Genomic DNA, 25,257 nt, shown 5'->3' with positions numbered 1-25,257 from the left:
AGCTGTTTCTTTTTTGAGTCCTACATCAGAAATTTAATTTATAACTCACAGGCAAGATGACACATTTTAAAAAAACTTTATTAAACATGTTGAGCAAAGTTATATCTGAACAGAAATAAATTAGTAAGCTGGTCATAGAGGATGCTGTCTGGGTCATTATGTAGAAGCATGTTGATAAATCTGGCGTGCCTTTTGCCAGCAGGGGGCGATACTGCACTATGACTCCCAAGAAACGTGAAGCATATAAAGAGTTTGAACGTGATATTCTGAGTTTGAAATGTCTTTACTTCAGTAGTATTAAGTGCTTAGATAAGTCACAGTTCTGTCTATTGGAATGTTTTAAAGCAATAAAAACATTTGTACAAATCAAGTCTTGTATTAACACCACTCAGTAAAATGTTACTATTATAGACCGTATCAAACTCCAACAACCTTTTATCAAACATGGAAAAGTTACAAATATCCTTTTGGCTTTTGACATTCTTGGCACTTAGACCCTCGCTGACATTCACTAATGACTGCTTGACAAACTCCCCAAAACTTTCCTTTGGCAGCTTTCAGTCTTTCATGGCATATGTAGAGCAACCATGCATTTTCAAACAATCTTAAAAAAGATCTTTAACAGTCGAGCCTGCTCAAAGCAGCCACCCATCCCAATTCTCTAATATAGTGGCTTGTGTTTAACCAGTCTCTTTTTATAAATCAATAGTCTCGCTGCAGATGCTTGAAGCATCGATTTGTCTGCAGACATTAATGAATTCTTCCTGAACGGATCGGTCTGCCTCACTTGACATATCCAGATCCAGGCTTTCCTGTGAAGCTGCTCCCAGTGTGTGATAGTGCCTCTGTGGATCCGTGTGGCCGGAGGATGCCACGAGGCCCGAATCGCCTTCCTGAAGAAGCTGCAGTGCATGTCTCTCTGGGCTTGGGCAGAGGATAAGCGAGGAGCCCCCGAGTGAGGGTCTGTACAGCGAACAGGAAGAAGAACTGCCTCTCCAACGTTCGTGTGATGAACAACTGGAAGAGGAACCCAGAGAGGGAGATGGCGGAGCACGGTCAACGCCGTCGCCTTTAGACTTGGCGGCTTGTTGTAGAGACGTCATCTCCACACACGAGGAGGTCCGGTAAAGGCCAGGATCTGCTGAGACGGGGTCACAGAAACCGTTGCTGGGGAGTGTCCAGTGGTTGTTCACGGAGAGGTCGCTGCAGCGGGTGGGGCTGAAGAGGCTCATGGGAAAGAGGGCCTCACTGAAGAGGGCCTCATCTATGCTGCGGCGCAGGTTGATGGGTGATGGTGGCCGTAGGTCTGTAGTGGAGTCGCTGGTGAACGAGGAGCCGCCAGAGGGTTCTCTGCCTCCCGCGTCCTCGGGCTTTAATGAACCCCTCATGTTCAAATCCAAGTCCAGGTCGCGGTATGCCAGGGCGTGGTTGCTGTGGTAGAGGAGGTCCAGGCCATTCAGACTGCTACCAAGCCTCTCATCCATCAGCGTGTACAGAGGAAGGCTCTCCGTCTCCCCAAGCCCAACTGTGTCAACTATTGCGAGCTTCTCGTGCTGGCTCAGCGTCCACTGGTAGCTTCCAGGCAGGATGGGTGACTTGGATGCCAAGAGTTCGGTCCAGCAGCTTCCTGCCGCTGGAAGATGATCGGAACAATATACCGGCTGCGCAACTACCAAGGCTAACGTGAGGCAAATCCCGAGTTCACACAGTCTGCAGCTAAACTGAAAGGTCCACCAGGGCCAGGGGTGGAAGACCTCCTCTCCACCTGCAACGCCCATGGCATTGAGCATTGCGTACAACTGAAGTCCCGCGCATGCGAGAGAAAACAGTGCCGAAAGACAAACGGTCATGGCCGCTCGATCCCAGTCGCGACTCTCCGCAAAGGGGCAGCGGTTGTAACGTTCAGCCGGCGTTGGAGACGTGTTGTTCAGGTGGTAGATGTGCTTGGAGTCCGCCCGCACGTAGATGTAGAAGACAAAATAGGCAGTGGATAGGAATGTTGCCAGGGCTACGAAGGCTCCGCGGGAGATGAGCGAAAGGAAGAGGCATAGCGGAGGCTCTTGCTGGTAGAACTTCAGTAATGTCACTGGCCCGAACGCGGCGGCAAAGTGCAGGGTCACAAGGCAGGCCAGGAAGCAGGGTCTCTGAAAGGCCGAGTAGGAGAGCTGCATCCTGGAGCGCATCGACAGGAGGAGGAAAACTAGACCGAAAGCTGCGGTGAGGCAGGGGAACGGTGCTTCGTAGAGCATCAGGGAGGCTTCTGGTGAAGGTAGACGATCCTGGTGGCCATAGGCATCGTACAGGAGCGAGAAGGATCTGGTACAGCCGGCGGCTAGCAGAAACAGACTGACCAGGGCAAAGTAGCCGCACCCAGATGGACACCGCAGTGGTAAACAGAGCAGGTTGAGCGCCGACGCCAGAGTCAGCATTGCGAAGATGCAGCCAGCACCGTAAACATGCGCCTCCCAGGCCAGGCCCCAGACGGCCATCGCACTGTTCCAGTCCGTGTACAGCGGCACCAACATGGGTGGAGCTGGAATTAGGAAGGGGTTGATGGTCTGGTTCGCAGCAGTGGTGTTTTGTGTGGGTCGAAACCCCAAAGAGGTTGTAGAGTCCCACGTTTCAGAGGGGTTGCAGATCCCAGAGTGTTCTTGATTGCAGTCCGGAAGAAAAGTGATGTTGCCGTCGGCCAGACTGGACATCCAGTCGTCAGTATTCAGAGGGAAATGTGGATGTTCTGGGGTTGTGCCTGGAATAGAAGCAGAAGATACATTCCCTTTGAAAAGCTGATAAGATAAACCAGATTAATTGTAAGGCAGTTAAAAGAAAATGTCTAATCTTGGAGCTCTAAACATCTCTTTTACCATCACTTAAAAGCATGCTAATTGCCCACTCATGAGGATAGACAGAAGCATTTAATCAGTGTTCAAACTATTCGAGCTGGAAAACACATTGGCTCTGATCCAGCATGGTGAAAGACTGCTTTTTCTCTTAATGTGCTAATCCTGTGTAAAAGCCTGTATAAGAAGGCAACTTCAAACTGCCCAAAACAAGAGGCGTGTATGTGTGTGTGTGTGTGTGTGTGTGTGTGTGTGTGTGTGTGTGTGTGTGTGTGTGTGTGTGTGTGTGTGTGTGTGTGTGTGTGTGTGTGTGTGTGTGTGTGTGTGTGTGTGTGTGTGTGTGTGTGCGCGCCCACTCAGAACCACAGTGTTTCCCTTGCATTACGTAAGCCGTCTGCTGTTTCCACACAAGTTCAGTTAATTATGATTGTGTGAGACGTGTTTTAGCACTCTGAAGGAAGTGGTTAGGCCTTGGAAGTTGAAGGACTGGGTCGTATATATGTGTGCTTGACTGAGAACTTCTACTCTGCAAAGCTCGTCTACACTGAACATGTGTGTGTAGTTTCTACATGCGACATAATTCCTCACAGATGAGCGAAAATAGTAGGCAAAGAGCGTTCAAGTTCTCTTTGTCTTCACATTCTGGGGTTGTAGATTTGTCATAACATGTTAAAGACACATTGGCTTTACCCCACAGAAAAGAGACCGCTGCTAACAATGGCAGCCTTAAGACCTGGTCCTAATATCCATTCTAGTGTAACACAAAGGGGGAAAAGCTTCTGACTGCATTTCATTGATTTGCACAAACACTTAGCTCAGTCATTTTGCAGAAGGTTTATCAGAGACAATAACTACCCCATAAAGAGCCAGGTGTCATAATGGTCCACCGAGACCGGGACAAACGGTGACGGCACCGTAACTCACATGGCAGCCGGGTTTAATGAAGTGTGCGGTCATAAATATGTTCTTATAATCATTGAGATGACAGATTTGACAGAGCACTAAATTTGTCTAATTACATGTGACAGGCTTTTACTTTCAAAGAAGACAGAGACGAACAGTATGAAACACACTCACATCTGTACCTGGAGAGTAGATTATATCTCGTGGTTATGTTAGGTGGTGTATTCAGTGACTATGCTTTCTTTCACCCTTCTGCGTTGAACTAAAAGTGGAATTCATGTGGTTTCACATTTTTTTGTTTTGACTCGTTCTCGCGTGTCTTTTATGAGGTGTATTTTTTGCCTTTCCCATCCCACCCTGTCCTGGTCCCCTAATTTGCTCTTTTGTTTATGATTTCCTTTCAACGCCCGCCTTTCAAAAGAGGAAACTCCCATAGGTGGGTTTGTTATTTTAAAGTGGGACAGATTTATTTTGCATTGCTGCTATTCCATTTGACTGTCCTGGATTTTAAATTACTCTCAGCAGGCCTCACATTTTCTGCTTTTGCTTGATATTTACTCATTATTTTCCTATAGACCAAATATGCAGTAGCTTTTGCTCAATCAAGGGGTGTTATTTTCCCCCTCTCTGTATTTGCTCTGTGATAGATTGGTGAAATATTCAGCCTTGCGACCTTGAGCTGGATAAAGGAGTATGAAAGATGGAAGCAAAATGCTGAAATGCAAAAACTCCTTTTGACCCTCACGCATGCATTTTCTATACAGTTTTGGTGTCATTTCAATATGATTACTATTCTCCTGCACTGATGCCATTCAAGTTGCCCTAATGAACGCGCTCGCTTTTCGAATTAGAGACGCACAAGTGGCAGAGGATTTTCACAAGTGCTTCAGCCTTTAAGCTTCAGCACCTCAATTCCGTCTGCTGCCTGCTGTTTGTCTTTATCATTCTCCTCCTTTGTCTCCTGACCTCAGAGTTGAACAACGGTGCAGGGTTGTGATAAAAATGTCAAGCTTGAGGAAATATGACCCCCCCACCCAGCATCTCTGAGTGTGACACAGCTATTTTTTCATTTTATTTTTCGCAGCAGCATCCCGAGCATCACTGAGTTCATTCTGTCAACAGGAGGAAGAACAAGGATCGATTTTAGAGAAGCTCTGTTGCTGCGCCGATTCACTGTTTTTTTTAATTAAGGCTTGATGATTCGGTGTGGCTCCCCTAAGTGTCTCTCTCATAATAACCCCTCAGCTTTTCATTGTACAATATTGTAAAGAGCAAATATGACGGCTGTGGAGGATAAGATTGATGCAGCGTTCAGGTCAGCTCTGCCAAAGTACACACTGTATGCCATTAAATAAGATGTAAATGGACTTAACGTTTTGTTCTATAGTCACATTTTATGACCAAGACGGAGTGATTGATTTCACTTCCATTCATCAATCTTCTTCTCCCAACATTAAACTTGTGGGGAGCCAGCTGCCTATGGGTGAAGGCAGGTCACATTCACAACTACAGTCAATGTAGAGTCATCAATTCCCTTCAGATGCAGGGAACCACAATTCCAGAAGGAGGCCCGGGGAAAACATGCAAACGCTGCACAGAAAAGCACTAAAGCCCAAGTTGGTCTCAAACTGTGGAGCACTAAACCACCGAGCCACCGTGCAGCTTCTCCATATCTCTAATAAGTTGCATTAAACAGCTGTGTATTTGTCCATGTCTCCTCCAGTTCATTCATTCCTGCTGACAACTTAAACGACAGAAACACAGATTGACGGGTTGGATGGTGAAAGATTCACTAGAAATCTTACGTTGGCCTGGCTCATGCTAATTTTGCATTTGATCCGTCAGATGTCCCGAAAAATGTTAGAAATACATGTTACATTGAACCTAGAGCAATATATTCACACTTTCATGTTGCCATCAGAAGAGAATGAGGAAATGATTGCTTGTGAAACTGCAACATATAAAACATTATCTGCTAACTTAATGGATAATGTTGAGATATTTCAGCTTGACTGATGTAACCTCCAATTCACTGCTGCTGCACAGCTACAAGTTGATAGATTAATCAATGGCAATGGAAATCATTAAGGTAAATATTGGAAGTGGATGATAACCAAGCATCTGAAAGCTATGACATCAGCGGCATGAAATCAATGTTTTCATATACGTGCATCGAATGAGTGAGAATACAAACATGGCTTTGCAGGAAAAGTGTAAGAAACACTGGGCTGCAGGGTTTTTGATTGTGGGGCCCACTGATAAAGTAGGTGGGGTGGTTCAGGATGCAGTTATGTCATTAACATGTCTGCCCACTTGTTTACTTTCCAGGGCGATGACTTGCTCGGCCTCCGAGTGGAAAACGTGACGGGAATTGAACTGCTGACATGTTTTGTTGCCTCGCTCACGTCGATAAATGTCACGTCTGAACTGCCGGGCCTGCTGGATCAGGGTGATACGTTCCACTGGATGCTGCCCGGTCATCTGACACATTCCTGAGCAAACAAGTGTCTCATGCTCGGAGCAGCTGACACATCTTCAGTGGACTGACTGAATGTGAAGCTTCCAAGGAGCCCAACTAATAGCTGATAGATAAAAAACAACCTAAACTACAAACTGTCAGCCTTTACAGGACTGGAGATTCAATCTAAGAATTTCTAAAGCTCTGCTGCATGTGGAAGCAGTTGTACATGACTGAGAATACTTTGATTTCTACTCTTAAAAACACCAAACCATGACACATTATATCTGTCACGAAAGAAAAAAAAAAATTACAATAGAGGTGGGATTTTTTCTTGTTGTCATATTTGAAATAAAAACAAAGAATAGTGATTAAATGTTCAAACATTTTCCTAATATTTTCTTTATTCCGACAGATTTCTATTTTATCCCCAACATTTGGATTTTGATTCATATAACTTTCATTTACTTTAGTTTGAGCATTAGAGGTCAGTCTCACCCGGAAGTTGATATACAGCATCAAATCTGAATTAATCAAATTAAATCACAAACTAATTTTATGCGCTCGTCAATACACGTGAGGACTGAAAACAAAAGATGAGTGTGATTTTTACATCATAGGAGAATTTTTTATTTCTTTTTGCAGAACGGCAGCTGCAACATTTCCTCCACCTGTCAATCAATCCCCTCAGCTCCTGATAGGCTGGCCTGGATGAAGGTGTGAGATGGGTTGGATTGTGAGAAAATGCAAAAGGAAGTTAAAGAGTTCAGTCTTTAACCAGGCTGTGATCTCCCTGCTGTGTCCCAGTCACACACTCTGAGCTGAGTAACTCAGAAATAAATCAACCTGGAGGCTGTTTATTTCCTCAGAGGTGGATTTAAAGTCGCCTGCTGGATTTTGTATTAAGCTGCGGAGACATGATTCAAACCACTGAGCACCAGTGGGGAAACATAACGGACTGCTTTCATGAGGTGACTTCAGACTCAACACTTCACGGGTAACAGGTAAGAAGTATTTGCTTGAATTTAATTTGTGCATATGGGCTCAAACCTTATAGATCCACCAGGAGCGGATCCTGTTTTTATCCATGTTGGGTTTCTATCCTGTTTGCTTCCTGCAGCTGATCCATGGCAAAATCTCCCTCCTAGTTTAATTTGATGTCAGTTGCATTGTTTATGTCAGTGTGGCCGTGCAGGTGCATCAGGCTGTTGATGCTGGAAACGGTAAAGCTGCTGATTGTGCATCTTAAAAAGGCTTAACGACGACCTTTAATGCAGCACATGAAAGGCCACGCTCCTGGGGGTTCAATGCCTCCACATCCTGAACTGACTTTATAGGTCATTGTACTTAGTCGTTTGTCTGTAGACACTGAAATCTTGGTATTCCACCTGTACATGTTGTGTTGGTGGGCTTTTGCCTTTCGTTTGAATTGTGTTGGAGATTTTTGCATTTGTGTTGGCAAGCTTTTGTATTCATGATGTTGGCTTTTGCGTATGTTCTACAATCACGTCTGGGCCTCCACGCCTTAATGCAAACAAGATGTAATGCTACTGGTGGAAAGCGGGACGCTTCTGCATGTTTTTTTCTGCTCATTGCAACAAAAGCAGATAATTCAAGCGGGAGCGTATCCTAATAATCCTACTAATAGATTTTTGATTCCTCACTAGAATTGAACCCCTCTCGCCTGTGTTTATACTTTGAATCAAAAATGGGTGATAATCTTCTTTAAATGTGTTTGTGTTTGTTGGTCTACTTTTGTGTGTCATCACCGTAAAACAATTTTCATCATTTCCAAGCAGGAAAGACGGATTCAGAATGTAGAATTCAAATCATTTTTTTTTTTATCTTAAGTGGTTATCAAATGTTCAAGAATTGAAGTGAAAAGGTTTTGAAGCATATCAGTGGTGTGGACAACAGCCACGAGAAAAGATCAATAATGGAGATTGACAGTGGATAAATTGAAATTTTGCAATGAGTCATTTAGAGCACAAGATGTGTTCAACATTCTTCTTTAGACTGTTGCTGTAAAAAGAACAAAACCCGTTGAAAGATAAAAATAATATTTTGAGCTAAATGTGACTCATAACCTGGTGGGTCGTGTTTCAGTCTCTGCATGGACAGAATTGAGCATAGAATTCAGAATTCCTCGCCGAATACAGTTTGATTTTATATATGCTACGTGGTTCTGTTAACAAAATACAGTACAGTCTCTCTAAGACTGTGTTTGCACAACATTTCAAGTGAAAACGCATCGTTTTTACATTTTCATTTGAGAAAAGTTGGACGTTTACATGGAAATGTTTTGAAAACGATGTCCGTTTACACCGAAATGGCAGAAAAAGCTGAGAGCAAAGTAGTTTTCATGTTGGGTCGCTAAAGCGCTGTTGGTTGTTTTTTGGGAATGAAACCACACACACACACACACACACACACACACACACACACACACACACACACACACACACACACACACACACACACACACACACACACACACACACACACACACACACACACACGCACACACACGTGTGTGCAGACGGACTTTCATTTGGACAGATGACCAAGTTAGATTGTTATTCCATAAAAAGCAATGAAAGTGTTCCGTTTTCACTTCAATACATTGTGTAAACGGGGCGTAAAATACCAGAAAACAAGATCTGTTCAAAGGCCCCACGACTCTTAAATTGATTTTCCATCCATCCCAGTAGTTCACATATAGACTGATGTCAGGTACTTGCCAAAGTCTATATTCTTCCGCCTCATATTTGGAGCCACCAAACACTCAGATGTCAACAAATGCTTCAGGTTTCTGTTACATTATCATGATTGAGATCAAGGTTAATCCTTTTTTTAATCATTATTAAGTAAATAAACCATTGATCAAGCTCGCTGTGTCAGTCCACAGCACTCCATATATATCTTTGAATCTTTTAATGGTGCTAATAAATCTCGAGGAGTCTCACCTCGGGTGCCGAACCTTCATCCAGGTGAGGCGATGAGGCTAAAGGTTTCCACTGATGTTGTGCGGACTGAAACAACCCCACGCCTGTCTTTAATTGGCCGCGTGTCGATTCTGCATAATGAAACTGAAAGCCCCATGTAGTTTTCACCTGATTGCCTTCATTTTCAATTTGGATCACCTCAGAAAAAGCAATTCAGAGGGAGCGGCGTCGTTCTTGGAGGAGTTGCACCGCGCATACTGAGGAGGAGCCAGTCGTGTGTGTTTTCAATCGGGAGACTGGGATTGTGTGTGTGTGTGTGTGTGTGTGTGTGTGTGTGTGGGGGGGGGGGGGGGGGGGGGGGGGTCTTCGTAAACACTTTAATACAATGCAAAACCCCCTGCTATGGATCTATCACAGAAAATAGGAGAGTCTGTGATAACTGTAATCGCGCTGATGTGCGAAACAGATTTTTGAGTTTTAGGAAGAACACAGATCAAACAGCAGATGGTCCCCGGTAACATTATTGTTTCCCTCGCTGTGACACACCAATCCTAAAGCGGCCCCGGAGCGTCCCACCGACGGCGCATGGCACATTTGACAGGTCTATTTTTGAAAATCACTTGACAACATCTGCTATTCTGGGCGAGGCAATGTAGGTTAGATCTGCTTCTGTGAACTGGGCCGAAAGTAGATCTTTTCAAAAGCATGTCAGTATGATGGATTAATACATGGAGAAAAAGTGGTTTTCAAAGTGTGCGGCAGGCCTTTCCTTTCCTTTGGGACTTTTTCCTGCCATGAGTTTTCTTTTTAGTTTTTGAGAAGAAGTCATGAGAAAAAGAAAATGTGTGTAAAGGATATGAGTCATATAATCAACAGTTATGACAGTAGAAGACTATATACAAAAGCTTAGAAGATGTGTTGCTGTTTTTTCTTTGTCAGGTAATCTCAATACTGGGGCTCACTCTCGCAAATACCAGAGTGAGCCCCTCATTCATATAATTGTATTGTAGTGATTGAACTGTGATTTTCAAATGAGAAGGATACATCAGAAGCGATGACCTTTAACATTTTTTTAAAGGTTATTATTGCACTATTCTATCAGTTCAACTCACTTGAGATGAAACTGGGCTGTAGAGTAAGTGGGCCCTGTTTTAAAATGTGCTTGACAGCCCTGGTCTGGAGCACGCTCTCAAAACAAATGGACAGAAATGCGTTAAATAGCAAGAATGTGCCGCTCTTGATCGATCTCTATCTCAACTGCACTATTTGTACTCTACCGAGGATATAAGTCACGTGTGTTGTAAAAAAGTGTTTCACACTCAGCCTGCAGCAACTCTTCCTTTTAAATTGCTCTCGGCAGCACAATCACCCATTCTGTGTGTTTTCGGTTTTTCCTAATAGCTGCTGTTGTCATTGGATCAATGCCTATCTCTCTGTGAAGGGAAATACTTGTTCATTGGGAGGGCACTGAAGCCCCTCGCTCCTCTGTTCTGACGTGTTCTCTGAAATCAACGTTTGAATTTGCTGTTTTCGTCTCCCATTGGAAGCAATTAGTAGCTTCAGGCAAAAGATGCAGGGTAATTATTTCTCCAAGTCCTCTGACAGATATAAAGACACCAAAAGAGCTGCACAATGGAACATTTCCAGGCCGGTTAAACTGTTTGTTTACATCTCAGGGGAGGCGTCTGCTCACCTGTGCTCAGTGGCAGGGATGTTGTTCGCAGCTCAGACCCTGGCGTGGAGAAATCTACCAAGGTTTTGTCGTCGTCCTCCTCTGTGGCTAAAGGAACTATGCCATCTTCATCGTTCTCATCCTGTCCGCCAGGCAGCCCTGGGAAGACACGTGCAGTTTAACCTCTGAGGGATCTCAAATCGATCAGGAATACATTTTCACACATTACCTCACCAAAGTATTGAAAACTGGAAAAAATAAAGGAGGTTTTACCCTCTCTGTTCCCTGCTCACAGCACGTCTGAGACACGACACTGTAGAAAATGGCAGGGCTATATTTCTTAACCTAGTTCTGTCAGAGATTGACCTATCATCCACTCAGTTGTAGCCATTCATCCATAACACTGAAGACTGGGCCTTTGTGGTCTAATTACACTGACATCCTTATGTGAATGCGCACGGGTGTGTACATCCTGGTCCATTGTAGGTCCACTCCAGTGTTACACTTTGATGTTAAAAAGAAGAAGAAAAAAATGGACTTCTAGGAAGCACAAAAAAAAGGAAACATGAAAGTGTTACAGCAGGAGATGGAGAGAATGACTAATAAAATAACTGCATGACCGACACAAATTATTCCACCTCTCTTTTCCCTGTGCTTCAAAACTGTGCAGTCACATAATATGTTTCTGCTCTCTGCCATTCACACAGAAATGGCCTGTGTCATTAATGATGCCAGATGAGATTTGGAGTAAAAAATCCAGTGAATGAATGGTTGGAAGGGGAAGAACTAATGAGCTGAGTGTTGAAGCAAGACATACTGGTATAAAATTATATTACAGCTTCGAAATTAATATTCAAAGACTCATGGAGGCATAAAACTGGAGAGGAGGATAATGAGTAAGGAAAAGTAAATGGCTACAAATCAATGTATGATATCATCTTTGAAAATAATCTAGGTCACACTCGAGGCAGCGCAGTTAATTGCAGGTTTTAAATGTCTCTGAAGACAAATCTGCTCGGGACTTTATTGCGCTGTTGTCTTCCACACAGCAGGAGCTCACATCTTGGAGCAAATCAAAAATCAAGAGGTGGTTTGTGTTTGAGGTTATTAAAAGTATGCATAAGAATATAAAAATTAAAAGTCTAAAAACATTTTTTTCCCTAAATGGAAAAATCAATTTTTTTTTATGAATAGAGCGATAAAGATAATGGTGATAAGGTCAAAACAAGACACAACATGGCCCACGAACAGTTGGAATAAATTAGAGGCAAGAGAAAGAACACTGTTATTCAGAAGAACAACACTAAGAGCATGAAGATATTAACAGTATCTACTTAATTGCTTTTATTTATCTCAAATCTTTTTGTTATTACAGAACTGGCCAAGAGTTTTGGATATTCCATGTTTACCTATATCATGCAGCTAAAACCTCACATGATTACAAATCATTTCACACATACAAATCAAACCTTTATGAGGTCTACCGTTGCTTTGTTTGCGATTACGTGAGCATTTTTTTTTTTTAATTTGGGTAAAACTCAAGGTTCTTTTCACAGCCAGGACAATGAAATTCAATGCATTATGTCTGTAAATTTCTATTACATTCTAACATCTAATAAGATTGAATATAAAGGAGAGTACATGTGGTCACTCACTCACTGCACATCACAAACAAAATTACTGATGACCAGCAATTTTCAGAGCGTGCTGAGCGAACAGAATAACACATGAAGGGGCGAAAGAGGAAGGCAAGCAACTTTCCATTTCCCTTACTGAAACCTTAGTGCTGAATTATCATTTTAACATCTTCCTAATTACCATTTTTATTTGGTTCCTTTGGCCTTAAAATCTATTTTTGTTCATCAGTCGAATGCTTCAATTTGTTTATGTGACTCAGTGGATGAAAACTTCATCCAGTATAATTGGAAAAGTATTTTTTTTTAGTAAAAACTGCCTGAAAGATCTTTGTCATCTTGAGCTCGAAGAAATGATAAACAAAAGACAGTATTGCTCTCCATTACACTCTCCTTATCTTTATTATTCCTGCGGGAGCTTACAAAACGACATGAATGAGTTTGCAACCGATATTCTGAACTTAAAGTGACGGAAAATGTATAACTGCACCAGAAAAGAGCCTGATGCCCATAACGAGTTGAGTAATAATGGAATATATTAACAGAGATACAGTCGCTTATCTTTTTTCACGCAATACACTTTCTCAAAATTGCATCACGTTGCTAATTTGGTTCATTTTCAAGACAGATACTAAGGAATTCAGTGCAGTCCTACTTTAAAAAGCAGGCTTGGCTAGAAAATGATCCTCATTACTGGATGCTGTCGGTTCTTTTCCTGAGATTCATTTAACTTCAGAAGTGTGGGTCAAATCTGAAAAACATGCCAAGCTGGTGTATTTAGTTATTACAAGAAGATTAGCGTAATCTTAATGCTGCCACTGTGTCCACTGTGTTTGAATTGGGGACTACTTTCTATGTAAAATCCATAAAAAGGACATCAGATATTCATGTCACATGCTCAGTGTGTAAAACATTTCCATAATCAATTATTCTGTCATTGGCTGTGCAGCTCACGCTGTTTGGTACACCCCTCGGATCGCAGAGACAATATATCCTTGGAGGTATTAATGGAGTGTGCTGAAGGTCTGCTGGTCTGGATATTAGCTCAGCTTACAGTAATGTAATGATGGGAGGAGGGGAGAGAAGGAGCAGGATGGAGAGAACGGTTATTAGAAGAACATTTCCAGCTTCTGAAAGCCTACGTTTTCACTGAGGGGTCTCTTTTGTTTTAATGTTTTTATTAATACTCTTTCTATGCCCTTTCTACCGTCTCAGTAGACGATCTGACACAGATGCAGAGCACCGCTATTTTTCTATACCTGACATTTTTTCTCAAGGGCACAAAGCAAATGCTCTTTCAATCAATGAAAACCTGGTCATTGTTTTTTTTTTTTCCAGACCTCCAGCGGTGAAAGTGCTCACCCCATGCAGCCTTAAAATAGATTACAGCACACGAGGCAGTATTCACATTGGGACAATGTATGATAATGCAAGGTGCTGTGCTTTTATTTCCATGTTATTTTCCATCAGGTGTTCTATTTCTGTTGGTTTTTATGTCTCCTTGAATGACCAGAAGTTCCGCTCATCCCCGTCGCAGCAGTTGCAGCTGACACGTCTGTCCGTGTAACAGAGTGACAGGGATTGGTGTTTGTACAGAGGCAAAAAGATTGCAAACACTGAAAGAGGGAGGGACGGGGGGGGGGGGGGGGGCTAAATGGCAAGAAGCCTGTTCGGCGTCCATGGACAGCGACTGTCAGGCGGATGGTCCCACAGGAGAGGTGGTGCTGGTGGTTTTCGCTGAGTGTGCGCTTAGAATACAGATACATGCCCAGAGCAGCCGACAGCCCCCCTTTCTTTCTCTTCTGTATGCCACCACACGGCAGACAGCTGCAAACAAGTGCAGACACAACAGCCGCACACAAAACATAATGTCCCGTCTGCTTTAGTAGAAAATACTGAACGCAGGGGATAGAAAGGGTTCCTTTCTCAAACAGCTAATGAAGTCAGAAAATGTCATTTGCTACTATATGAAGTAGTCTGGACACATTTTACAGGAAAACATTTCAAAAGTTAATGTTTTAAATGTACTTGAAATGTACTTTAAAGCTGCAAAGCCAGTGTCATCACATCTGAAAGTCCATTTAGTTTTACTTGGGATTGAATTGAAACGACACTAATCTGTCTCCACATAGCAATGATGTTCAGAACGCTCCAGAACTGTTAAAAAACAACAAAAAAAAACTCTGCCATTTTTTTTTATATTCCTGCAGATGTATTTCCTTGCTCACCATTTCTAAAATCATGGCAGCACCTATACAAATGTGTTGATCCAGGTTTTGATATGTAAAGAAAAAAAACATGAAGCAAATATTTTGTTCTGTACTGTATTTGTAAAAAATAACAGAAACTTTAAATCATTTTGTTTGGAATTTTTGTCATAAGAAAACCAACGCAATGACTGTAGCAGACTTTAATCTCCATACATAAGTAGGTTATGAGTATGTCCTAAACATGACAGAAACACTATTACCGGCACGCATCCGCCAAATACTCATCGTTTTCTCACTAAGGTGTCAGATCTCTATGGTTGAGAGTAATCGAGTCATCATTTTCTGTGCCAACCTTTGACCCTACATGATGAATGTGTCTGCAGAAGACTCATTAAGCATACAGGCAGCCGCTAGAAATGGGGGATGGGTCAGGAGAATAAGGGGAAAAGCTTCAATGTCATGTCAGGGTCTCCTGAGATATACCAACTACCGGTGGCTTTCAGCTCGTCATGTGGAAAAACAAACCCCCATATCCAGTAGGTTTCAATCAGATAAACTTTTCTTTCATTTTCCTCAGGTAATGACTTCTGCGATGCGGAGCTGCTGCTTGTGGGATAGGTCTTTTGAAATAGGATGGGGACACATTCTTCACTGGTTCCAGATGTGACTGATATATATTAAAATGACAAATACACTTGGGTATAGACCCGATCAGTAAACCTCCACAGAGCAGTGAGGATGTTTTTCTGTCCACCTGCAATGTGTTGCATAACAAATTCAAAAGCTTTATTCTTCTCGGTTTGAAGCCTGAAAGCTTGAAGCCTTGAAAAGGAAAAAAAAAAAAAAAAAAGCGACAGTCTGTGCTTTTAGAGCTCAGTGTTTGTGCGATACTAAGGTACCCCATATATATATATCTGTTAAGTAGCCTGGTGTCTGTGTACCTACTGAATAATAACAGCTGTACTTACAAGATACCCTTTCCAAGGTAAAGTTGACAAGGATTGATTTTTAACTGATTGACGGGATTTTAACAGAATCTCTATTTATGCAAATCTAGGACCTTTGACTCCCCACCATGTCAGATATCTCATTGATCAACCAGAACTGTCTGCAGCCTGTTGACAGCTCCACATTGAGCACTAAAGACCTGCCTTCTGATGATGGATCACATCCATTGAATCAATCTAGCCATTATTGATTGATTGATTGATTTTTTAAAATCTTTGCTTACCTCCTGCAATTGGTAAGTTAACCCTTTGGCTTCGCGTTGTGCTTGTTATGGATTCCAGTACTTCTCCGTGATCAGTTCCCATTGCAGTGGAGATTATCCATGGCTGTTCCTCTGCAGGGCTCATCCTGGTCTCTGAGAAGCCCAGGTCAGCCTCACTCTGGGTAGGGAGAGCTTCAGACATTGTGGCCTCTCCGGCATGGAGAGTAGAGCTCACTGGGTCTCTTGTTTCTGGGGAGGTAGAAGGAGCAACAGGCCTCAGGGGGTGTGTGCTGGTCAGTGTGGTCTCCGCTCGACCCGGGTTTAGTGTTGTGGTTTTGGCTGCGGCCCATGTCAAGGCAGTGGGAACAGTCGTTTCGGGTGCGATCGTCGAAGAAATCTCTCGTGGAAAATCTTCAGCGTTCTGATAAACACCGTGCTCTTTTGGGAGGTGTTGAGCGGTGGTGCCCATGCTGGCTTCGTCTACTCGTGTCGTGCCCCATGGTGGGTGGGTATGTGTCGCGTTTTGTTCAGGAGCGTTAGTGCTGGTCGCGCTGTTGGTGAACGGAGTGTTTCTGATGGAGCTGCTTGTGGGAGAGTAGGAGTCTGAAACAAGAGCGTCATTGTGGCTCGGAACCCTGCTGCTGTGTGGAGAATCTGGTGTCCATGTGGGAAGTGATTCAGTCCTTATCTTCGTCACGCCAGTTAGGTCCTGAGTCAAAGTGGTGGGTAGTTGAGACGCTTCAGAAATGCTCTCGTCCCCTGATCCCGAGTGGTCTAGCAGGGGATCACTTGTGTCCGCCAGCCCTTTAACTGCAGTGGTGAACGTAGCTGCTTCTTCTCTAGCATCTGAGCTACTATAAAAGGGGTTACGGAATAGCGAGGGGAGGCTCGGGAGCTTTGGCAGAGACGGGGTCCACCAATAAGAGCTAGGTTTTTTCTCGGGGGGATTTTCACGCGGCGGCGTTGTTCCCCAGAGGGCCTCTTCGTCTGCCAGGGCCTGCCTGTGAAGTAGCAACAGATACCAGAAAAAGAGGGCCAAGGTCCGGTGGTGGCGAAGCATGCTGTCTGCAGTGGCGTGCGTATCGGTCACATGTTGTTCTCCATACTCCGGCTCCCTGAGGCGGGGGTTGGCCAGCTCGCCTGCAAAACGGCCTGGAGAACAAGAACACACAGGAAACACGGTGACACACTTTTCCTCCACAGCTAAATTTGAGATCTTGATATCATTTGCATCTGCTCGTTTTCCTTTTCATGAAACATTCTTGGACGTCTGAGCTCGACTTTCTTTAAAGGGTGACCTGCTTTTCTCCTCTTTGTCCAGCCTGCAATGTAAATCAAGAAGGGAAACTATGCCACCCATTACAAGCAACTGCCGAACTTAGCAGTCCAAAAAAATTCCATCGACCACAAATCACAACAAGAGCTTAAGTATTACTGACACCCGGCAATTAGTGGTGCCCAGTTAGATGCGGTGGTCAGTATTTATGTCATGCTCTTGCTCAGATGCATACTGTGTCACAGTGGTTGGGCTGCTACACAGGCCGGCCAATTAGAAGAGGAACTTCCATCCATATGTAACCTATTCGGCACGTAGTGTTGGGTTGGGGGAGGTGAGTGAAGAAATAGGGTCTAGCACCCCAGCCTTGAATGGAGGGTCCTCTTAGTCTTTTGTTAAGTGCCGAATGGTTCAAAGTCACTAGCCTGTTGCCTCAGTGAAAAGACTGGGGCACCAAAGGAATTTCCTCAACGAGAACAACAACCTGTATGCTTTAGCTGTACTTAACTCCACCCCCCCCCCCCCACCTCCCCCGCCCCCCTTCAATAACCCCCAGCTTTGGCCTTGCTCTCTTTCAATCTCTGATGTATTTGTTCTTTAAAGTGAACCCGAGGAAGATGTGTGGGAGTGTAAGAAACGGCAGTATTCGCAGCGATGTTCTCTCCAGCTTCTGTATTAGGCCACCGCTCTTATTTTCTACATTTCCTTTCCACTGTCAGCCTCTCTGCTTCTTTTCTGACGAGTTAGTCTACAGCTCCTTTCCCCCCTAATCCATGCCAGTTTCCTCCGCTCGCGACTTCTTACAATCTTCTTTCATGTGCACACACTTTACTTCAATCAGCTGCCGCCACACATCCCATGCTTGTTCCCACTGATGAGAACAGCATTTTGACCGGCCCCTTCTCCCCCCTCTGTGGCCGCCTGTGGGGAGAAAGCCAGCCTGGATACACAGTCAGATGCTCAGATATGAAGACAGACTACCATGGAGGGAATCAAAAGCGCGGCTGCCCACACACTCCCCAGTTTTAGCTCTTTTACTCAACAGCATGAAAATCAGTCTGTGGCGAGGTGTATGTTGTTGTTGGTTTTTTTTTTTTGGTTTTTTTTGCGTCCGTGTTTAAGCCTGCACCAGCCGACCTGCACGCAGTCACATCTCACTGCGTGCAGGGATTGTGGTTGCAGATGAATTTTGGACCTGACTCTGCATGCTGGTATATCTGATGTACCCGTTTGCCCACATGTATCACTCTGCAGTCAGCCCGCACGCCCACACATGCACATCTTGCAATCTCTGAGGTTTCTCAAGACGTTCAAATAGGAATTTGTAATATCCCACAGCAAGGTTGATAAAGTGAACTGTAAAAAGAAAATGCATCTTAGGGAAAGCATATGGGAGATGACCATGTATCTCTGAATGCCCTATTGTTGACCTAATGCATAAACAATCAACCGTTTATAAAGTAGAGTGTATGTATAATTTATTAGAGTGAATGTTCTCAAATTGCACGTCAGTATCACTTTCATTGAGGATCCTGTTGTGTGGTAAAAGGTAAAACTTATTTAGAAGTCTACATCAAGTACCTATGTACATGTTGTAACGGTATGTGAAAGAAGCTACAATCCCTCAAACTGAGTCATTTTCAAATCTACAATAAATATGTACAGCATGTATTGAATTTGGAATAAATTCCATATTCTATTTCTTTATGGATTCTGTGGCTAAGAACTAATTAGTTCTTAGTTTTATTGGAATTCTGTGACCTACAAAAAGCAGTCAAATCATGCATTTGTGTAAATTGTGCTTTTAATCATTTATGGCTATAATATAAAAAGCTCTGGATTACTCAAAGATAAGCTACACTTTTATAGCTCACAGTATCTCTTAAAGCATGTTAAAATGTGGCTCCACTTATAGATTATTGAATAAAAACTGTCTTTAACTACTGCAATTCGTTGTCATTGTTCATTCCTCAGCAACTCCCCACAACAAAAGAATTTCACTCTATTATCTGCAAACCCCCCCCAAAATTGATCTGCGGATCTATTTGTGGATTCAACCTTACAAGTTACACCTTACACAAAGCCATGTGACCTCTGAGGAAATATATATACTTATAACTGCACAATAGCAACTGTACAGAGATTTTTGTTTTGTTTTGTTTGGATGGCCCTGGTCTTGGAATGTATTTATTTTGAACTGAACTGAAAAACCCTCATGAGCCTCATGCAGCCCAGTGTCATCTTTAGTGGACCGAACCTTTAACCTTTAAATTTAAACGTTTACGTTGTTCTTTATTGTGGCAGTTAAATGTCCCAAAAGAACCTCTCCTGTAGCTGCTTTGTTTTTACAAACTCACTCTGACAGTGACCTTATTAACACAAAAAACTCACCAAATTATTGTATTTTAATATTCCAATCAAGCAGAAGCAGAGCTGCCAACTCTTATGTATTGAAAAGGAAACTTATAAATACTAAGATTTAATCCTAACTAGAAACATTTTGGTTGATGTCGGACAGACTTCATGAGAATTTTCACTTAAAAATGTTGCTGTAAACACAAGAAAAGCATGAGGCTCAGATTCTTTTGTTCAGTTAAGGAAACAGAAAAGTCGTTTTTAAATCAACTGGTTAAAATTTCCCCTTTATGATTTCTTGGTAAAATAGTTTTATGGAATTTGACATGCAGAGTAATGAAAACACGTATATAATTCCAACCCATGAATCATGGGTATGAATCAGTTTTATGAATAACTAAACAAGCTTGGTTACTACTAGCCACTAAGTAACCTAAAAGCCTGCACTTTAATGTCACTGCAGATTCAGCCTTTAACTTTGTTGTCACCACTCAACTCCACATCAAATACAAGCCGGCCGTCAGCATCGTCTGGTGTGACGTCCAGCAGAGCGAGTGGAGAGGAACCATAAAACAGTGTCTGTGGGGAGTTTACAAGTCCCTGCTATTATTTTGCTGGCGTTTAGTCTCACTGCTCCTGACAAAGGCCGGGTGAGGCGAGGGGAGGGGAGGGGAGGGGAGGTGGAACTGTAGTGTGCTCGATGGAGCAGAGATGGAGAAAGAGAGGAAGGGCAGAGAGCAAAAGACAAGGGCAGGAGAGGGGCGAAAGACAAAACCACCCTGCCAACATTCAGCCGTGGTATTATTAGTGAAGGAGAGAAAGAGCAGCAGTCTCCTTGATGCTCACTTTACTTTGTTGTCTCTTTTATTAACTCTGAAAAGGACTGTTAGTCTTTCGCTGTATCCCATGTTCAGCCCCTCTTGATCTCTTCTCCCAGCACCAGCAGCCATGTTGATCTCAATCAGATTCAGGTGCATTCTTCTGTAAAAATGAGAATAAATCTGTTTTTCCTCCTAAACAGATGTCGCTATTGTGGCCAACTCGAGTGTCTCTGTCTTCATGGAAAAAGAGCTTCTGAGAATGAAATCAAGAGTAGACTTAGAAATGTTGTGTCTCTCCTGGCTGGTTGCAATGGAGATGCTCGACGCTGAGGGGACTCACAAATGGAGACGGATTGACTGTGGCCAGCGTCATTACTATTCAACAAACCTTCTATAAGCGCGGGGAGGTCTAAGGATCAATGACAAAGTCCAGAGTAATGGAGTAATTTACCTCCCTGCAAATGGCTCCTTTTGTGGGTGACATTGTGTTTTCTCAAACTGCTGTGTGGGTGTGCATATTTACAAGCACTACTTTTCACTTCAGTGCTATTTTCATGATTGTAACGTAGTCGCACTTGCCTATTACTGTGTGTACCTCCTCCCACTTGTTGTTTAGTCCCGCGTTCTGCTTGACGCTCTCCAACGTCATGGGCTCTGTGCAAGGAGTCAACTTATGGCTTTTTCCTCTCGTCCTCTCCCGACTTTGACGCTAAGCACAGATGTCAATACTGCACAGATTCAATGTGACCGGCTGCTTTAACAACGACAACAATTACTTTATTCTACACAAAGCAGCACATTTGAAGGACTTCATGAAGTGCGAGGGCGCTCAATGCTGCCAGCTGACATCTGTGTAGCAATCTGTTGTTCTATATTTTGTCATAAAGGACTTGTTTTCACCTTGGTGATTTTGTGAAGCAGTGATAGTTAGAGCTGCACAATATATTTAAAAATGTATTTTGATCATTCCCAGTATACATATCACAAAGAAACATACTGAACTGCAGTACATTTTGTGTTTCCATGCATTCATGATCTTGAATTATATTTGATATCCCCCCAAAATAAAATCAACAAGTTTCACTTTTGATGCACATGCGATCTAAAAAAGGTAAAACAAACACGTCGGAGTAGCGTCGTGTTAAAACTGGTTCCAAGAAGAGCATGAGCACGACATTGTGTTTATTTAATGTCCATCATATTATGTCATACTCACACACCAAATGGCATATCTTATTGATATTGTGGGGTTGTAAATTAAAACAAATTGTGATTTGTTTTGAACAGATGAATCCTTTGTTCATACAATGAAAGCATGACACCATACCAGTCACGCAAAGGTCTCTTTTAAAAAGACAAAAGCTTCGGTAAAAACTGTTTTAATACTATGGAGCTACAATAACGGCAGATATCTGATTGTTTAAAACGCTTCTAGTAAAGTTTGACGACATGTAAAATATCGTGAATGTGAGTACACTCACTCTTTGGTGATAATACTGATCAATGGAATTTACTTATACAGCGTATTTTACTACTTTATTCATCCATTCACTGCTATGCATTGAACTCATCCATTATTGGGAGAAACTTGTCAGTTCAGGTCGATGACCAACATTGGGATTAGAAGTCGACTTGTCTTACTCGCCAGATGTAGTTTCGATGTCTTTTTGTAGGGTCCTAATAAATAGATGTTTTCAAGTGTAGAATGTGTAGCTGTTACCCGTGTATCTAGTTTTTACACGAAGCGAGATGCACTGTGTTGTCTACTTAGGTGAAAGTATTTTATAAACTTCCCAGTTACAACGTCACTAAGTTACGAAGATTGGAAATCCATACTTATGTTGTCATAAATCACCGTTTCAACTAAGCGTGTGATTCTCCAGTACTCTTTCTCGGGAGTCAATATATAGTCTATTAGTCCCTGAACCACAATGAAACCTGCTCTCATGTCTAAGAATAGCCCAAAGCCTTGATCCAAAGGAGCAGTATCACAAGTGTGACTTCACCCAGTTACATGCATCCCTGCCGGATTTACCAACAAACAACATCCTGATTCACTCTATTTACAAACAAGATTAATTCCCTGCTATTCTAATCCGTAGAGTCTCCTCTTCCCTCTACCTTATTATTCGTAGAAAAATCTCATTTCCACCGGCAAAATTACTCTCGGAAGGTTCAGAGTAGGATATTCTAATGTAATGTGTTTTTGTGGAAATAGTTGCTTTCATTTGTCTTCATTAGTTGTCCTCAGCCGAGACTCCAAAGCTCTAAACCCTCACTGACCGCTCCTGAAATGCACGCTCCACCATGAATGATGTTAATAGAGCCGGGTTAATACTTGTGTTATTGTAAAAGGACAGTCCCAAACGCAGGCGTTCCCCCCGGCTGCCTTTGCCATGGTGACAGCTGAAGCCAAAGACGTCTCGCTAATCCCGCGGATTTGAGCACCTTTTGGAGTCCGCTGTTCCGCTTGTAATGAGTGTTGCTGCTCTGACATGCAAATGGCTACACACACACACACACACACGCACACGCACGCGCACACGCACACGCACACAGACACACATGCAGGGAAATAATTCAACCTTGCAGGAGCATTTGCTGCTTTGCAAACCTAAAACAGACACACATGCATGCATGTATTCTGGATCCTGCATTTTACATGCATGTTACTGTTCAGCCACTCAAAGCTGAATATTACAGATGATACCAGCTTGGTTTTATCTCCGTTTTTCCAATGACACACTGTCAGACTGCCTCACTAAGGAATAGATTCATCCTATAAATGTCCCTTTGCTCTCATTTATTCTCTTTTAAAGTCGGCATCAAGACACAGATATCAACTATAAATCTTCCGGCATGTGTTTGATAGAATCCAGTAGGTTTGTGGGGTGTCAGTGTGTTTACCTCTAACCACAGCTAAGAGCTGTCTCATATGGGAGTCAGACCCACGGATCCCCTGTGTCTCTGTAGACACACCAGCTGATCGAAATACACATGCAAGGAAGGACACAGGGAGGGAGAAAGGGCACATGTAAGCAGGTGAAAAGATGTCAGCAGCTTACCTGCAGATGTGTGGAGTAAGATGGAGAATCCACAGCCCAGAGCAATGTGTGTGTGTGTGTGTGTGTGTGTGTGTGTGCCTGCAGGCGAGACCGTTTTTCTGAGCTTCTGTAGGTCCGCCTGTGTGGAATAGAGTTCCAGCTTCTCTCCTCCCCTCCCACTTGCTCTCTCGCTCTCTCTCTCTCTCTCTCTCTCCTCCTCCCTCTCTCTCTATCTCTCTCTCTCCGTTTGTCCCTACCTCTCTCGCTCACTGCATCAGTCGTCCACTGCGTTGCTCCCATCACAATACATGTGGTCACACCTCACTGAGCAGATTGTTCATTAGCAGAGATCACCCACAGACAAGGACGCATGGGAAACCGAGTTGGTCAGATGACAATGGCTTGTGCAAACACGCGCGCTGAAAAATGGCTCACACAGCTTTTACATGTGTGTGCACATACACAGACCCACAAACACACACCGCCTGAAAGCCGGTGACATTTTTCGATGCAGCCGTTTTTGAAGGATGAAATTTGGTCGCATTGTGATGTTTGACTATTCAGCTCTGCAGAGCCAAAGTGTTCCTCCACACAGAGTTGAAGCCCAAATCAAGGCTCACATCAAAACTCATGATAAACAGCCATTATCCCCTCTGACATCAATGTGGTTAAAATATGTTTTGGTTAAAGCCGCAGATGTCTCGTTTGACATTTGGTGGACCCATCCAGCCACCCAGTCATCCCCTTAAAACTACGTTCACACTGGATTAATGAAACTAATTTAATAGTTTGCAAAACTCTTGAGCTATTTGTGTACTTTTTGAAGGAGAGTTTAATCAACCTCAACAAACATCACAAGCCATTCGGTTAATCTAAAGGATAATGTTTTGATTCTGATCGACTCTGTGTGTCTTGCTCTGATAAAAGCCAACGGTGACAAACGTAAAGCCTGCAGGAGGATTTAGCAAAGTGTCGTTAGTAAAATAGTTTATTTTTCTAATTTATGTATGAGAAATTTCAACGTTCGAGTGAGATAATGGAAAAATCAATACGTAGACCCTCGAGCTGAGGGACCAGCGATGCAGAAATGAAAGCTAATGTTTGCGATGTGCTGCTTTGGGACATTTGATCGTATTTTGCACCACGAGACCCTGTAACACGATCAAGACGTCTCAAACATACGGCTTCTTTTCATACACGTTAATCAATGGAGGGGTACGATTGGGAAAAGGTTGCATTCAGGGTTTGCACTCAATATTTTCTTTCTTTTTCTTTTCGATCGGTAATTTGCTTCTTCAGCGAACTAACCCGTCATCCATCCATCCTTCCATCCTCCACCTCCAGTGTGCACTCGCTTAATCAAGCTGGAGGTCGTATCGAGCTGGGGCATAGCCCAGCTGACATTGAGTGAGGGAAGTGCACACCTTGAACAGTCGGTTCATCACCAGCACACAGACCTGAACAGCACTTATTCATAAACTAAAAAATGGCCTTTGACAAGGTCTTGTTTCACTGATTGACCTCCACATGTGACTGCTGCTTCCAATGAACCTTTTACAAACATTAACCAAGTAGTTCAAATACTTTTTCCACCAGTGGTGGGAATAATTAATAATGTTCAATAGAAATATAAAGAAAAATGTGTTTTTGTGTTTTTCTTTTGTCGGTTTTTGCTCAATGCTCTACCACAAATCATTTAATTCTCTTTATACCTTAAAATAGAACTACTTTCATCCCCGGCTTCCCAGCAGGTTTACCTGAGGTGAGCAGCAGCTCCCCTTTAGCACAGTTCGGTGCATTGTTTTCTCCGCCGGCGTCACACACACTTATCTCTGATAAGGGTGGAAGCGCTATGCCTTACCTTCGGCGCAACACTGCCCGGACCTTTC

At 43.1% G+C, this 25,257-nt stretch overlaps 1 protein-coding gene across 1 annotated transcript; it reads right to left on the bottom strand.

Annotated features, from left to right (window-relative positions):
* Nucleotides 1-64: 64 nt before the first annotated feature.
* On the bottom strand, nucleotides 65-23,574 carry prrt4b (proline rich transmembrane protein 4b). The gene is made up of 4 exons (XM_080492186.1): nucleotides 23,390-23,574; nucleotides 15,894-17,024; nucleotides 10,840-10,977; nucleotides 65-2,749 (listed from the first exon to the last, which is right to left on the bottom strand). The coding sequence occupies exons 2-4, from the start codon at nucleotides 16,930-16,932 to the stop codon at nucleotides 696-698; spliced, it is 3,231 nt and encodes a 1,076-aa protein (XP_080348312.1). The 5' UTR covers nucleotides 16,933-17,024; nucleotides 23,390-23,574; the 3' UTR covers nucleotides 65-695.
* Nucleotides 23,575-25,257: the final 1,683 nt, after the last annotated feature.

This window comes from Lipophrys pholis (genome assembly GCF_963383615.2).
Source record: "Lipophrys pholis genome assembly, chromosome: 22".
NCBI classification, from domain to species: Eukaryota; Metazoa; Chordata; class Actinopteri; order Blenniiformes; family Blenniidae; genus Lipophrys; species Lipophrys pholis.
This window is presented reverse-complemented; position numbering and strand designations above follow the sequence as displayed.

Coding starts and splice junctions, on each gene's coding strand:
- prrt4b (XM_080492186.1), bottom strand. CDS start 16,932: ATGCTTCGCCACCACCGGACCTTGGCCCTCTTTTTCTGGTATCTGTTG. Junction 10,978..15,893: donor TAACTTACCAATTGCAGGAG/GTAAGCAAAGAT, acceptor GTGTCTTCCCAG/GGCTGCCTGGCGGACAGGAT. Junction 2,750..10,839: donor ATCCCTGCCACTGAGCACAG/GTGAGCAGACGC, acceptor CTTCTATTCCAG/GCACAACCCCAGAACATCCA.